Raw genomic sequence first — 17,154 nt, 5'->3', positions numbered from 1 at the left:
ACACATTGTCTGACAGCGCTGCTCCGGCACAGAGAGAGTCTCATGTTGTTTCAAACTTCATCTTCTCAACGTGTCTGCAGGTGGAGGTGTTGACCTGTGCTGATGGAGACGCTCTGAGCCCCCCCCCCCCCACCCCCACCCCATGTGAAGGCTGCTCCAATGTTTTCTCTGGGTCAGGAAAACATCTCCTCCTCCCCCCAACCTCCAAAGGATCGGTCAAATATGGAGAGCTCATTGTGTTGGGGTAAGAGGTTCACGATTTAAAGTTTGAGTTAGGACAGGGGGGGGGGGGGGGGGGGGGAGAGAGAGAGAGAGAGGGGGGGAGAGGGGGAGAGAGAGGGGGGAGAGAGGGAGAGAGAGAGGGGGGGAGAGGGGGGGAGAGAGAGGGGGGAAAGAGAGAGAGAGAGACTCAGAGAGAGAGAGAGAGAGAGAGAGGGAGAGAGAGAGAGGGGGGGAGAGAGAGAGAGAGACTCAGAGAGAGAGATACTCAGAGAGAGAGAGACAGAGAGAGAGAGAAAGAGGGGGAGAGAGGGGGAGAGAGAGAGAGAAAGAGAGAGAGAGGGGGGGAGAGAGGGAGAGAGAGAGAGACTCAAGAGAGAGGGGGGGGGGGAGAGAGGGGGGGGAGTGGTCGTGGGCAGTGGGTCGCCGTCACTTTCTCTGAAACGCAGGAAGTCAGCATTATCCAGAGAAAGAATGACCTGCTGTGTTTGTTTGACCTGAGCGTGGCGGCGGTCTGCGTCTGGAGATAATCTCGGTCCAGCAGCGTTTAACACGCAGAGGATAAACGATGTTTCATAGAGTTCAGGTTCAGTTGTTATAAAAGGCATCCTGATTGGTCGGCTGGATAAACGCCACTGCGTCCTGCTTTTCAATCTGGACTCACAGCGTGCTCACTTCCTGCCTTTGAATAAAGATGTGAAAGAACTGATCAGGAAAAACACGTTGTGCTAACATTCTAATGCTAACGTTATGTTAGCTTGAAACAGGACATTTCTACACGTGTCCCACTGCAGTCGATGCTCCAACGGGCGCCGCGGTCCGTCCCCGGGTGGTGTTGATCAGTGTTGTAATGAAAGTGGAACTGAGGAGAAAGAAGAAGAAACTCTGTGATGGTGAGATATTTTCCATCTCGTGTGATTGTCTTGTTTTTTGTTGCTCAGGTGTAACGGCGCTCTGCCCAATGGGGACAAGGGACGGAGGAAAAGTCGCTTCGCTCTGTGTCGCAGGAACAAAGCCAACGGGGTGAAGCCGAGCACCGTCCACTCGTCCTGCACGCCTCAGGCTGCGAAGGTGAGCGCTCCCTGCAGAGCCACCAGTTAGCCCGTCTCTGTTTGAACTTATCCTGTTTGAGGTCAGAGTTCAACACTAACAACGCAGAGAAACGTCTAAAGAGTTTCTTTTATTATTATTCTTCAATATGACTGAAGAACATAGATATGTGCAAACTAGAGTTTAAAGGTCACATATTTAAAATCCTCTTCTCCATGTTCCTCTAATATGTGTCTCTAGTCTGTCTACTAACCCCCCAATCATGAGAAAAGTCCATCCTCTCCGTCTTCTGCCTGCTCCACTTTTCAGAAAATGTGTGCTCAAACAGGCCGTTTGGAGATTTTCCCTTCATGACATCACAAAGGGCAGTAGCCCCTCCCCCAGGTGGGTGACACTCCCACAGCTAGGTGTTTGTTCTGCCCTCTGAGTCTGCCTTCTCACCGTAAACAATAGGACATGGAGCGAGAAAGCACCGAGTACACCCGAGCCCTTCCAGAGAGGGGGCGTGGTCAGACACAGCTCATTTACATATTTAAAGGTACAGACACAGAAACAGCCTGTTCTGAGCAGGGCTGAAATAGAGGGGTTTATAGACATGATCAAATACAGGATCAGAGTGGATTTAGAACAAGAAACTTCACACACATGTTTTGAGGAGCTCTGAGACTTATTTACACTGAAGAGGAAGAGGAGGAGGATATGTGACCTTTAAAGTCAGAAGCTTCACCTGGGCAGAGCGAGAGTCGACAGAGGGGGGGGGACAGTTTGAACACGAGCTGACTGAGCTTCTCTCCTGTGTTTCTCTGAAGGCCATCAGCAACAAGGAGCAGCACAGTATCTCCTACACACTGTCCCGGGCTCAGACCGTGGTGGTGGAGTACACGCACGACCTCAACACCGACATGTTCCAGGTCTGCAGCGTCCACGTCCTGGTTTTTGTCTCCGGTCTGCGTCTGTATCTGGTGTTTAAGACTTAAACATGAATCTGGTCTTTGGTTACAGGTCGGTCGATCCACTGAGACTCCCATTGACTTTGTGGTGACGGACGCGGCCCCCGGGGGTCAGAACCAGGCGGATGCTCAGGCGCTTCAGAGCACCATCTCGCGCTTCGCCTGCCGCATCATCTGCCAAAGAAACCCGCCGCACTCCGCACGCATCTACGCCGCTGGCTTCGACTCCTCCAGCAACATCTTCCTCGGGGTACGCCACTCCAAAACCCCCTCGATGTCCGAGGTCAACGGCAGCGGTCATGGAGCTGTTGTTGTTATTAAACATTCATGATGTGTTCTCAGGAGAAGGCCGCTAAGTGGAGGATGAAAGACGGTCAGATGGATGGACTGACCACGAACGGCGTCCTGGTGATGCACCCATGCCACGGCTTCAACCAAGACTCCAAACCCGGTCTGTGGAGGGAAATCTCCGTCTGCGGGAACGTCTTCACGCTGAGGGAAACCAGATCATCTCAGCAGAGGGGGAAGATGGTAGGTGACCCACTGCATCATGGGAAATGTAGTGTTATTGACTGAAACAAAGGAGTTCTGTTTACTCCGATTCTATCGTGAGCATCCTTAAAGTCTAAAGCGAGGGCCGATCAGTGGGGGGGCGGGGCTTGTCAGGGGTGAATCGTTGGCGACCAGTCGGGGTGTGACATCACTCTGATCAGCCAGCCAATCAGGGCACAGGAAGAGAAAAGGAAGTGACAAGTCAAGAGAGAAGCCTCTCATTTTCTCTCATCATGGTTTGTGTGACAGATATCAGGCCGCCGCCCCCTGCTGGTAGGGAGAGGTATTACCTCTCACATGCTCAGAATGCTGCTGGCAGTTTGTTTTCCTTTGATGAGTTCTAAATTGAGCGTCTGTCTCGTTTTCAGGTGGACTGTGAGTCGAACGAGCTGGTGGACGGCTCGCTCATCGACCTCTGTGGCGCCACGCTGCTGTGGAGGACGGCTGAAGGCCTCTCGCACACTCCCACCGTCCACCACCTGGAGGCGCTGCGGCGGGAGCTGAACGCTGGGCGGCCGCAGTGTCCCGTGGGCTTCAACACGCTCGCCTTCCCCAGCCTCAGCCGCAGAGACGTACTGGACGAGAAGCGGCCGTGGGCTTACCTCCGCTGCGGGCACGTGCACGGATACCACGGCTGGGGGGGCCGCCGCAACCCAGAGGTGGAGGCGGAGTGTCGGGAGAGAGAGTGCCCCATGTGCAGAGCGAGGGGCCCGTACGTGCCGCTGTGGCTGGGCTGTGAGGCGGGCGTCTATGTGGACGCAGAGCCGCCCACGCACGCCTTCGTCCCCTGCGGTCACGTCTGCTCGGAGAAGACGGTGGCATTCTGGAGTCAGATCCCGCTCCCGCACGGCATGCACACGTTCCACGCCGCCTGCCCGTTCTGCGTCCAGCTGCTGAGCGAGGAGGCGGGCTGCGTCAGACTCATCTTCCAAAGCCCGCTGGACTAGAACCGCCATGACCTTTTTATCTCAGGCCGCCATCAAAAGCGTGGACACGACTGGAGGCTTTTTAAAAATATTTCACTTTATTTATAATGAATTTAATCTCGATCTAAAGAAACTCGTCACACCTGTCCTCCTCTCAGGTGGTGGACCGTCTTTCTACTGAACGTCTTGTTTATTCTCTTCACTGATGTTTCAGACGTCTCTGTGCCTTAAAGACCCGTCAGAGGTCGAGACCTGGACCTGACGAGGGCTGTCAGCGTCGTGATTCATTAAGGTTTGAAATTAATGAAGCTGCAACCTTAGGTATTGAAAAGATGAGTTTTAAAACTACAGAGGAAGAAAAGACCAGAAACAGGACCACCGATGTCTCAAAGGAATCTGAAAATTCCGGAGACAACAGAAACAAAAGCTCCTGGCCACAAACTCTCTCTCTGTCTGTTTCCGTCTCTTGCCCCTCTTGCTCTCTTTCTCTCTGTCTCTCTCTCTGTCTCTCTCTTCGTCTCTCTCTTCGTCTCTCTCTTCGTCTCTCGCCCCTCTTTCTCTCTTTCTCTTCGTCTCTCGCCCCTCTTTCTCTCTTTCTCTCTCTCTCTCTCGTCCCTGAGACGGGATTCAATCAGCTGACGAGATCCATCCCGACCCCCAAAGTCATTAAAACCCAGATACTTTGTTCAAACTGGCACCAGACTAAAAACAGGAACATGATTTTGATTCCAGTCATTTTTTCGTTGTCAGTTTTGTTTTCTTTGCAGGAAAAAGTAAAAACACTGACTCACAGTTTAGTTTTTGATCTTTGTCTCTGTACCAAAGTCACCTTTCTCTGCTGCCTCTGAACTCTGAATAACAAACTCTGTATCGTAACAAGACTAAAAATAAATCTCTGAGAACACGCGTCCCTGTTCAATGACGTCCTGAGTCTGCTGCAGCGCCACCATGAGGCCAAACCTCACACACTTTTATTGGTAAATGGACTTGTTTATTTATTTTCTAGTCTTCTGACTACTCAAAGCACTTTTACACCGCAGGTCACACCTACACATTCACACACTGAGGTAGAGGCTGCTGAATAAAGATTCCATCAGTATTAACTCATCCATTCACACACTGACGGTAGAGGCTGCTGAGTAAAGATTCCATCAGTATTAACTCATCCATTCACACACTGATGGTAGAGGCTGCTGAGTAAAGATTCCATCAGTATTAACTCATCCATTCACACACTGACGGTAGAGGCTGCTGAGTAAAGAGTCCACCAGTATTAACTCATCCATTCACACGCTGATGGTAGAGGCTGCTGAGTAAAGAGTCCATCAGTATTAACTCATCCATTCATACACATTCACACACTGATGGTAGAGGCTGCTGAGTAAAGAGTCCATCAGTATTAACTCATCCATTCATACACATTCACACACTGATGGTAGAGGCTGCTGTGTAAAGAGTCCATCAGTATTAACTCATCCATTCATACACATTCACACACTGATGGTAGAGGCCGCTGAGTAAAGAGTCCATCAGTATTAACTCATCCATTCATACACATTCACACACTGATGGTAGAGGCCGCTGAGTAAAGAGTCCATCAGTATTAACTCATCCATTCATACACATTCACACACTGATGGTAGAGGCCGCTGAGTAAAGAGTCCATCAGTATTAACTCATCCATTCATACACATTCACACACTGATGGTAGAGGCTGCTGAGTAAAGAGTCCATCAGTATTAACTCATCCATTCACACACTGATGGTAGAGGCCGCTGTGTAAAGAGTCCATCAGTATTGACTCATCCATTCACACACATTCACACACTGATGGTAGAGGCTGCTGAGTAAAGAGTCCATCAGTATTAACTCATCCATTCACACACTGATGGTAGAGGCTGCTGAGTAAAGAGTCCATCAGTATTAACTCATCCATTCATACACATTCACACACTGATGGTAGAGGCTGCTGAGTAAAGAGTCCATCAGTATTGACTCATCCATTCACACACATTCACACACTGATGGTAGAGGCTGCTGAGTAAAGAGTCCATCAGTATTAACTCATCCATTCACACACTGATGGTAGAGGCCGCTGTGTAAAGAGTCCATCAGTATTAACTCATCCATTCATACACATTCACACACTGATGGTAGAGGCTGCTGAGTAAAGAGTCCATCAGTATTAACTCATCCATTCACACACATTCACACACTGATGGTAGAGGCCACTGTGTAAAGAGTCCATCAGTATTAACTCATCCATTCACACACTGATGGTAGAGGCCGCTGTGTAAAGAGTCCATCAGTACTGACTCATCCATTCACACACTGATGGTAGAGGCCGCTGTGTAAAGAGTCCATCAGTATTGACTCATCCATTCACACACATTCACACACTGATGGTAGAGGCCGCTGAGTAAAGAGTCCATCAGTATTAACTCATCCATTCATACACATTCACACACTGATGGTAGAGGCTGCTGAGTAAAGAGTCCATCAGTATTAACTCATCCATTCACACACATTCACACACTGATGGTAGAGGCTGCTGAGTAAAGAGTCCATCAGTATTAACTCATCCATTCATACACATTCACACACTGATGGTAGAGGCCGCTGAGTAAAGAGACCATCAGTATTAACTCATCCATTCATACACATTCACACACTGATGGTAGAGGCTGCTGAGTAAAGAGTCCATCAGTATTAACTCATCCATTCACACACATTCACACACTGATGGTAGAGGCCGCTGAGTAAAGAGTCCATCAGTATTAACTCATCCATTCATACACATTCACACACTGATGGTAGAGGCCGCTGTGTAAAGAGTCCATCAGTATTAACTCATCCATTCATACACATTCACACACTGATGGTAGAGGCCGCTGAGTAAAGAGTCCATCAGTATTAACTCACCCATTCATACACATTCACACACTGATGGTAGAGGCTGCTGAGTAAAGAGTCCATCAGTATTAACTCATCCATTCATACACATTCACACACTGATGGTAGAGGCTGCTGTGTAAAGAGTCCATCAGTATTAACTCATCCATTCATACACATTCACACACTGATGGTAGAGGCTGCTGAGTAAAGAGTCCATCAGTATTAACAGACTGAGCTGCTGCCGACCAGAATTAATAAATGAACTATCCAGCAGGTGGCGGCCGAGAGTTTTTTTGTGAAAACAGAAGAAGAAGCGGCCCCGCCTCCTGCAGTGCATGATGGTCGGAGTACCGGAGCTGTCTGCTGCAGTTGTTTTCCTCCCGGTTCCTCCGGTGGTTCTGTGATGGTGAGAGGAAGAAACACCGGCTGCTGTGCTTCAAACGACAGGTACGGATGCTGCCGACTCCCGCCGCTGTCACCGAACACTTCCGCTTTGTTCCCGCCGCAGCTACAGCCAGCTAGCTGCCTGGCTAGCCTGCTAGCATTAGCCAGCCTACGTGTAACCTCCGCTGCTGACAACATTAGCTTTAGCATTAGCTCACGGGTGGTTTCACAGCTTTATCAGTCCTGTCATCGGAAGAGAAATGAAATGAGTCCGTCTCGTGTTCACATTTGTCGGTGGCTTCAGTGTCAGCTCTGTGGATGTGTTGCTAACAGGCTAGCTGCTGTCAGGCAGGCAGAGCACTGATTGGTCAGTTCAGGTGAACCAAACGTTACCTGTTGGAAGTGTGACGTCAGCATCGGGATAATAATTTTAGGGATTAAATATTAAATGTAGACTCATTGTTTACTCTGCAAAGTAACGATACTGAACACATCGCGATATGTCGGTTCACTAAACAACTTCAGTGAATTTATGGATAATTATGATTCTTTTAAAGGTCCAATCAGTGAGATGTGTAGAGAGTGAGATGATAAAGGTATCTTACTATCTGATCATTAAGGAAACATGTTGAAGTGCTGGCTTCTCTGACAACAATGCAGCAGCCAGTATGTCCTCCTTCTAACTTTAGATTCTGCTCCTGAATGCTCTGGATTTGTTTGGACCAGAGAAGGTAGGTGCTTTTAAGGCAACCCCCACACGGCCGTTTTGGACGCCCCTCGGTTTAGATGAGAGCAGTTATCAGCCAAACAGCTGTATGTGTGAACGCAACAGCCAAATGTTTTACTCCGATATTACCCGGAGTTTCTCCTCCACACCCCTCGTATTTTATCTGCAGATAATCTGGAGGAGCTGATGTCTGAACGCGGCCGAATATACTCCGGAGATTTTCAATTTGAGCCAATAGGAAGAGAATGACGTTTATACAGTGACCGCCTGAAGTGTCTTCACGCCACCACTACGATCTCCGTGCTCTAATTAAACGTCTGCATTCTGTTTTCTGTTCGTCAGTATGTTGTTCTCTTCATTCTGTTTTCTGTTCATCAGTTTGTTGTTCTCTCTTCATTCTGTTCATCAGTTTGTTGTTCTCTTCATTCTGTTTTCTGTTCGTCAGTTTGTTGTTCTCTTCATTCTGTTCATCAGTTTGTTGTTCTCTTCATTCTGTTTTCTGTTCGTCAGTTTGTTGTTCTCTTCATTCTGTTCATCAGTTTGTTGTTCTCTTCATTCTGTTCATCAGTTTGTTGTTCTCTTCATTCTGTTCATCAGTATGTTGTTCTCTTCATTCTGTTCATCAGTATGTTGTTCTCTTCATTCTGTTTTCTGTTCATCAGTTTGTTGTTCTCTTCATTCTGTTTTCTGTTCGTCAGTTTGTTGTTCTCTTCATTCTGTTTTCTGTTCGTCAGTTTGTTGTTCTCTTCATTCTGTTTTCTGTTTGTCAGTTTGTTGTTCTCTTCATTCTGTTTTCTGTTCGTCAGTTTGTTGTTCTCTTCATTCTGTTTTCTGTTCGTCAGTTTGTTGTTCTCTCTTCATTCTGTTCATCAGTATGTTGTTCTCTTCATTCTGTTCATCAGTATGTTGTTCTCTTTATTCTGTTCATCAGTATGTTGTTCTCTTCATTCTGTTCATCAGTATGTTGTTCTCTTCATTCTGTTCATCAGTATGTTGTTCTCTTCATTCTGTTCATCAGTATGTTGTTCTCTTCATTCTGTTTTCTGTTCGTCAGTTTGTTGTTCTCTTCATTCTGTTCATCAGTATGTTGTTCTCTTCATTCTGTTTTCTGTTCGTCAGTTTGTTGTTCTCTCTTCATTCTGTTCATCAGTATGTTGTTCTCTTCATTCTGTTCATCAGTATGTTGTTCTCTTCATTCTGTTTTCTGTTCGTCAGTTTGTTGTTCTCTCTTCATTCTGTTCATCAGTATGTTGTTCTCTTCATTCTGTTCATCAGTTTGTTGTTCTCTTCATTCTGTTCATCAGTATGTTGTTCTCTTCATTCTGTTCATCAGTATGTTGTTCTCTTCATTCTGTTCATCAGTATGTTGTTCTCTTCATTCTGTTTTCTGTTCGTCAGTTTGTTGTTCTCTTCATTCTGTTCATCAGTATGTTGTTCTCTTCATTCTGTTTTCTGTTCGTCAGTTTGTTGTTCTCTCTTCATTCTGTTCATCAGTATGTTGTTCTCTTCATTCTGTTTTCTGTTTGTCAGTATGTTGTTCTCTTCATTCTGTTTTCTGTTCGTCAGTTTGTTGTTCTCTTCATTCTGTTTTCTGTTCGTCAGTTTGTTGTTCTCTCTTCATTCTGTTCATCAGTATGTTGTTCTCTTCATTCTGTTTTCTGTTTGTCAGTATGTTGTTCTCTTCATTCTGTTTTCTGTTCGTCAGTTTGTTGTTCTCTTCATTCTGTTTTCTGTTCGTCAGTTTGTTGTTCTCTTCATTCTGTTTTCTGTTCATCAGTTTGTTGTTCTCTTCATTCTGTTTTCTGTTCGTCAGTTTGTTGTTCTCTCTTCATTCTGTTCATCAGTATGTTGTTCTCTTCATTCTGTCTTCTGTTCGTCAGTATGTTGTTATCTTTATTCTGTCTTCTGTTTGTCAGTATGTTATTCTCTTCATTCTGTCTTCTGTTCGTCAGTATGTTATTCTCTTCATTCTGTCTTCTGTTTGTCAGTATGTTATTCTCTTCATTCTGTCTTCTATTCGTCAGTATGTTGTTCTCTTCATTCTGTCTTCTGTTTGTCAGTATGTTATTCTCTTCATTCTGTTTTCTGTTCGTCAGTATGTTGTTATCTTCATTCTGTTTTCTGTTTGTCAGTATGTTGTTCTCTTCATTCTGTCTTCTGTTTGTCAGTATGTTATTCTCTTCATTCTGTCTTCTGTTAGTCAGTATGTTATTCTCTTCATTCTGTCTTCTGTTTGTCAGTATGTTGTTCTCTCTTCATTCTGTCTTCTGTTTGTCAGTATGTTATTCTCTTCATTCTGTTTGTCAGTATGTTATTCTCTTCATTCTGTCTTCTGTTTGTCAGTATGTTATTCTCTCTTCATTCTGTCTTCTGTTTGTCAGTATGTTATTCTCTTCATTCTGTTTGTCAGTATGTTATTCTCTTCATTCTGTTTTCTGTTTGTCAGTATGTTATTCTCTTCATTCTGTTTGTCAGTATGTTATTCTCTTCATTCTGTCTTCTGTTTGTCAGTATGTTATTCTCTTCATTCTGTTTGTCAGTATGTTATTCTCTTCATTCTGTTTGTCAGTATGTTATTCTCTTCATTCTGTTTTCTGTTTGTCAGTATGTTGTTCTCTCTTCATTCTGTCTTCTGTTTGTCAGTATGTTATTCTCTTCATTCTGTCTTCTGTTTGTCAGTATGTTATTCTCTTCATTCTGTTTGTCAGTATGTTATTCTCTTCATTCTGTTTTCTGTTTGTCAGTTTTTTGTTCTCCTCTCTTTTGTGGATGTTGTCATTCCATTGGATTACACATAGCATTGATATAAAGACAAATATTCTCATTATAACGTCATGTAGCGGACTCTGTTACTTCCGTGTTGTTTATTTACGTCACGTCTTACGTTGGGAAATCCCCCCCGCGCCCCCTCCCCTCTGACAGGGAAAGTCCCCCGCTGTGAGGAGCATATGTGAATGGCTAGGTTGGGAGAATCTCCGGAGAACTCCTCCTGTAAATATCTAGATATTATCCGGAGTGCAGATGTGAAAACGGCTTGAGATATCGTTTAAAAAAGTAGCTTTCTGTAAAACTGAGCAAACGCCACGTTTAGTGAATGCTGCAGGACTTTCTCTTTGTGCAGATTACGCTTTAGGGTATGTTCTAGTCTCTGTTCTCATTGGTCAAACAAAATCACGCCAGGTTTTTTTTTAAAAAGGGGATTCGATGCATAAAGAAAGGTTTTCAGAAAGATATGTTTTCCTAAAAACAGTCGACGCAGGTACAAAGTAATCCCCTTTCTTTCTCTCTCTCTGTGCCAATCGAGTTTTTCTTAATTTACCTTCTGGCATAAATATAATAATAATAACTTTATTTAAAAACACAGGTTTACAAAGTGCTTTGACAAACAGCAAAAACAAGAACAAACTAAACCAAACACAGAAGAACAGAAACAACAGCAAGAACATAACAAATACAAAATACTAAAAATAATTAAATACAATTCAACAGAAAAGAACCCAAAGTGCACGATACCCAACAGACATATATAACCCGACCATCACAAGAACCATCATAAGAACCATCACAAGAACCATCATAAGAACCATCACAAGAACCATTATAAGAACCATCACAAGAACCATCACAAGAACCATCACAAGAACCATTATAAGAACCATTATAAGAACCATCACAAGAACCATCATAAGAACCATCACAAGAACCATCATAAGAACCATCACAAGAACCATTACAAGAACCATTATAAGAACCATTACAAGAACCATTACAAGAACCATTATAAGAACCATCACAAGAACCATCACAAGAACCATCACAAGAACATCACAAGAACTATCATAAGAACCATCACAAGAACCATTACAAGAACCATTACAAGAACCATTACAAGAACCATTATAAGAACCATCACAAGAACCATTACAAGAACCATCACAAGAACCATCACAAGAACCCAGGCAACACAAGAACCATCACAAGAACCATCACAAGGACCATCATAAGAACCATCATAAGAACTATCATAAGAACCATGATAAGAACCATCACAAGAACCCAGGCAACACAAGAACCATCACAAGAACCATCACAAGAACCATCACAAGGACCATCATAAGAACCATCACAAGAACCCAGGAAACACAAGAACCATCATAAGAACCATCATAAGAACTATCATAAGAACCATCATAAGAACCATCACAAGAACCATCACAAGAACCATCACAAGAACCATCATAAGAACTATCATAAGAACCATCATAAGAACCATCACAAGAACCCAGGCAACACAAGAACCATCACAAGAACCATCATAAGAACCATCATAAGAACCATCACAAGAACCATTACAAGAACCATCATAAGAACCATCATAAGAACCATCACAAGAACCCAGGAAACACAAGAACCATCACAAGAACCATCATAAGAACCATCATAAGAACTATCATAAGAACCATCACAAGAACCATCACAAGAACCATCACAAGAACCATCATAAGAACTATCATAAGAACCATCATAAGAACCATCACAAGAACCATTACAAGAACCATCACAAGAACCATCACAAGAACCATTACAAGAACCATCACAAGAACAACACGAGCTGAGAGCAAGAGAACCAAAGATTTAAAAAGATGTAAGAAACTATTACTATTATACTTTAAAGAGATAAAAGCAAATCAAAAGAGAACAGCAATAAGAAGGTAAGAGCAGGAAAAGAAACAGAAACAAGTGGTTAAAGGATCAAAAAATAAAAAACTATAATATTAATTAAAATAAAAAGTAAATATAAATGTAAAACATAAAAAGACAAAGTAAGGTAAAAAATGTTAAAACATAAGAGGAGTTAAGATAAGAGCATAAATAAAAGGACAGTAAGAAGTAAAAGAAGATAAAAATAGTAAAACCAGTAAGAAAAGAGATTAAGAAGACAACATCACATAAAAGCAAGTCTGTAAAAGTACGTTTTAAGAAAGTATGTTTGATGTTTTAAACCCGTCTCTGTCTCGTCTTCATGTGCAACATCGAATCCTTGAGAGGGTGGAGTCACCCCAAAAACATAAATTGGTCGTTTATTTCTATTTCTACCTCTCAGAAGTGTCAGTAGTAGGATGAAAAGGAGCTCCAGTGACTCTGACAAGTCTGTGAAGTTTGACTCTTCAGACTTTGATTTCTGTACTTGAGGATGAGTTGTGATGTTCGTTGTGTGCAGGCAGAGCGGTGAGGCGAGGCTGCAGACGTTTCCTTTAATCCTCTCATCGCTGTGATGGGATTATCAGGAGGGTCTCCACACCTCCTCAGTCTGAGCTGAAGGATTAGGCCGGCCTGTCTCTGCTTAACTGAATGTTATGAATAGTACAGATGAGAAGTAGTAGGATCCATCGTGATAATGACCTCCACAGAATCCACTTCAGCTCGACTGATTCTCCACTGCAACACAAAGACGCTGATTTCATAATGACAAGATTTCATTCAGTATAAAAGTTCTTTAAAAGCGTTTCTGTCTTTAGAGTAATCTCATCTTCCTGCAGAGTGAAGAGGAAATCTGCACTAATCGTTTTAATAAAGCTCGTATGACCGTGTGATGTGGAAGTCAAATCACCTGACTCTGACTTTATTCACAGTCGTTTCAGGTCACAGTCTCAAGTCTCTTATCGGCATTGAGGAAGCTGCTTTCCCGTCAAATACTCAGCTGTTTCTCTCTCCTGATCAACGTGTCTGCTCTGCTCGTGTGTTCCTACAGCGTCACGACTGTTTCCCTTTCTTAGACATAATCCTTTGAAAGATAATATCTGAATCATTTACAATACCTAGACGGCTTTTGTTCAATATTTCATAAATCCAGTCTGTGTAAATGTGTCTCTGAGTCCTGACTGTCTACAATGAGGGAGAAGCTCGAGTCCCGCTGGCTGTGTTGTTGTCAGAGCCGTGTTTACATGGACGGGACGGCCGGCTCCTCCCCTTGTGTATAAAAGCTGTTTTAGTCAAGAACTAGAGAGAAGAAGAAGAACATACTCACTGATTATTTGGATGTTAGTAAGAGTTTTTAGATCACGCTCATTCTGTGTCAATTTATATGAAGCTACGAGCTAACTAAAGAGCGCTAACATTAGCATGCTAACACAACAATGTGAAGCTACGAGCTAACTAAAGAGCGTTAACATTAGCATGCTAACACAACAATGTGAAGCTACGAGCTAACTAAAGAGCGCTAACATTAGCATGCTAACACAACAATGTGAAGCTACGAGCTAACTAAAGAGCGCTAACATTAGCATGCTAACACAACAATGTGAAGCTACGAGCTAACTAAAGAGCGTTAACATTAGCATGCTAACACAACAATGTGAAGCTACGAGCTAACTAAAGAGCGTTAACATTAGCATGCTAACACAACTATGCAGGACACAGGTGATTGCAGCTCGAGCTAACTAAAGAGCGCTAACATTAGCATGCTAACACAACAATGCAGGACACAGGTGATTGCAGCTCGAGCAAAGGGCTATTTTGTTCGCCACTTTTGCTAAACTCCTCCGTGCGAACGCCAGTGGAGAGGGTTTGGAGGTGTGTCTCTGGAGGAGAGCGGAGGCTTCAGTATGGAGGAGGCGTGGCCTAACAGAAGTTTGTTTTGGTTTCATGCTGGTGCTAAAGGGTGACATCTACTGGATCAAAAAGTCACACATTCTTTCTCAGCTCGATCATTCATCCACTCACTCTCTTACTTCTGCCTCAATGAAAACAGAAAAACCAACAGAAAGGTAGACGAGTTATGCTGCTTGTTCTCTGTTCCCTGTTTGTCTCCAGCTAGCCTCCTAGACGGCGAGCCTCGATGCCATGGCCTCCAGCCACAGCTCCTCCGCAGTGCCTCGTCCCGGCGGTGGAGGCCGAGACGGGATCTACCACAAGGAGCGGGATCCCTCTCCACCGCGCTTCAGATCCATCCGCTCCCTGCCCGACGTCTGCCCCAAGGAGCCCACAGGTGAGAACCAGAACCAGAACCCAGTTAATTGCCAAGTGTCCGCTCGGTCTCTGACTAAGTTTCCCTCCTGGTCCTGCAGGTGAGAGGCGGGGCCTGTGCGACGGCCCCTCCTTGGTGGCGGAGCATGACAGGTGGACGGTGTACAGCTCGAAGGTCAACCTCCCCGCCGCGCTGAACGACCCCCGGCTAGCCAAGCGGGAGTCGGACTTCTTCACTAAAACATGGGGGCTAGACTTCGCAGAGACGGAGGTGATGCCCTCCTTCTACCTCCCCAACATCACCAGGGAACACTTCGGGCCCTACCTGCAGGAGACGGCTCAGGTAAACCCCCCCACGCTGAATCATTCAGTCGGCATCGCAGCAGCTCGGTCCTCCGTGGACTCTGTTCTGGATGCTGATTGGAGCAGGAAGCCGTCCAACATGTTTGATACCCGCTTTGTTTCTGCTCCGCTCTACCTGTTGAAGGTGTGTCAGGAATCCTGTCCAGGCAGTTTCACCTCCAGCACTTTGTTTTATTGACAACAACCCATTTCTGATTTAGTTTGGCTGTTACTTGGGAGTGGCTGCTTTTTGTGATGTGGTTCAACTTGATTTAAAGGTCTCATATCCTCCTCTTCTTCTTCAGTGTAAATAAGTCTCAGAGCTCCTCTTCAACATGTGTGTGAAGTTTCTTGTTCTAAATCCACTCTGATCCTGTATTTGATCATGTCTATAAACCCCTCTATTTCAGCCTTGCTCAGAACAGACTGTTTCTGTGTCTGTACCTTTAAATATGTAAATGAGCTGTGTCTGACCACGCCCCCTCTCTGGAAGGGCTCGGGTGTATTCGGGCTTTCTCGCTCCATGTCCTATTGTTTACGGTGAGAAGGCAGACTCAGAGGGCAGAACAAACACCTAGCTGTGGGAGTGTCACCCACCTGGGGGAGGGGCTACTGCCCTTTGTGATGTCATGAAGGGAAAATCTCCAAACGGCCTGTTTGAGCACACATTTTCTGAAAAGTGGAGCAGACAGAAGACAGAGAGGATGGACTTTTCTCATCATTGGGGGTTTGTAGACAGACTAGAGACACATCATATGAGACCTTTAATGTTTCTTTCTATCGCTGTAAAAACTCTCCTCTTGTGTCCCTGCAGCGTTGTGGGTTAGGGTTTCCTCCTTCAGAGTTTCAGAACGACGTCACAAACTGTGACTCAGACGATCGGCCTCTCTGATGTTCCTCATTCCTGTGTTGTGCTGCTTTATTGTTCTCATGTGACCCGCAGCAGGAACTCTTTGAAGGCTTCCTGTTTGTTGTCCCTTAGCGCCCCCCTCTGTCCAAAATCTTAGCGTGTTGCTGTTGGTGTTTCAAACTCCCGAATTAGAGGATGATCTTTGCCCGAACCCGACGGGACCCGACGTGTTCGGGCGGGTTCGGTCTTAATTTCTATCATTTTACACGGGCTCGGGCCGGGCTCGGGCTTGCGCAGTAAATGAGTGGTCAGGTGATGCGTTTCGATTATTCCCTAACTGTTATTCCCCGCCATGTGACAATTGCGAAGAGGTGCATTGACATGGCAGAAGAAAGGAGGACAGCTTTAGTACAGAAACTTAAGACTTTGTTGAAGGATGGCGCAGTCGCAATGACCACAGACATGTGGACAGAGGATTATTGGAAAATTAGTTATTTGACAATCACATGCCATTTCATAAGTGAGGATATGGAACTGGTGAATAAAACCCTGACAACTACGATGTTCCCTTTGGAAGAGGCAAAGACGGGAGAAAATATCAGATGGGAGATACTGAAACTACTGGTGACAAAGTTTGGCCTTGACGCTTCCTCTCTCAGCAAAATTGTATGGGTGACGGATGAGGGGGCAAACATTTAAATTAGCTCTGCGGTCATACCAGAGACCATTAGTGAGGTACGTTAAACAGTCGGGGTTGGCTGCGCAACTGTCAACAACATTGCTGCAAATGGGAGACACTCGGTTCAGTACGGTGTGGCTCACATTGACTTCTATACATTTATCATGAGCTCCATGAAAAGCTGGGCTTTTTGATAGACTTTCTGAAGCCGTTCTATGAAGCACAGCGGGAACTTGAGGGAGACAAGTATCCAACACTTAATCGTGTGTCTCTGGTGTGAGAAACTGAAACGCCACTGTCAGCCCAATGCCCTGGACTCCCCTCAGCAAGCTGTCGTGCGTAAACGGCACGAAAACTGGCTCACGCGTAAAGTGATAATACAGGACCTCCACAAGATCGCAACATTCCTCTGGCCAAAATTTAACCAGCTGAGAATGTTGTCACAATCAGACAGGAATGCCGTACATGCTCATGCCCGCACTCTTCTGCAAGCCATGGCTGCAGGTGAACCAGATGTTGAGATTCGAGACCCAGAGGTCTCCGGAAGATGACGAGGTCACTCGCTACATTGAAACGGCTGTCATGGAAAATGACATGTTCTTGGCTGGTGGAAG

General features: G+C 44.9%; 1 protein-coding gene and 1 pseudogene across 2 annotated transcripts in view; both read left to right on the top strand.

The window, feature by feature from the left end:
• The first annotated feature begins 159 nt into the window (after positions 1-159).
• LOC132993270 (E3 ubiquitin-protein ligase pellino homolog 1-like) lies at positions 160-4,159 on the top strand (annotated as a pseudogene).
• A 2,742-nt stretch (positions 4,160-6,901) lies between these two features.
• The window catches only part of vps54 (VPS54 subunit of GARP complex), a 25,657-nt gene continuing 15,404 nt past the window's right edge, over positions 6,902-17,154 (top strand). For both annotated transcript variants that reach the window (XM_061065828.1, XM_061065819.1), the window contains exons 1-3: positions 6,902-7,039; positions 14,517-14,691; positions 14,771-15,012. In XM_061065828.1, the coding sequence (XP_060921811.1) occupies positions 14,547-14,691; positions 14,771-15,012 (387 nt within the window). In that variant the 5' untranslated portion in view covers positions 6,902-7,039; positions 14,517-14,546. The remainder of the gene's footprint in view (positions 7,040-14,516; positions 14,692-14,770; positions 15,013-17,154) is intronic.

Source organism: Labrus mixtus, chromosome 2 (assembly GCF_963584025.1).
Source record: "Labrus mixtus chromosome 2, fLabMix1.1, whole genome shotgun sequence".
In the NCBI taxonomy this organism is placed as follows: Eukaryota; Metazoa; Chordata; class Actinopteri; order Labriformes; family Labridae; genus Labrus; species Labrus mixtus.
This window is presented reverse-complemented; position numbering and strand designations above follow the sequence as displayed.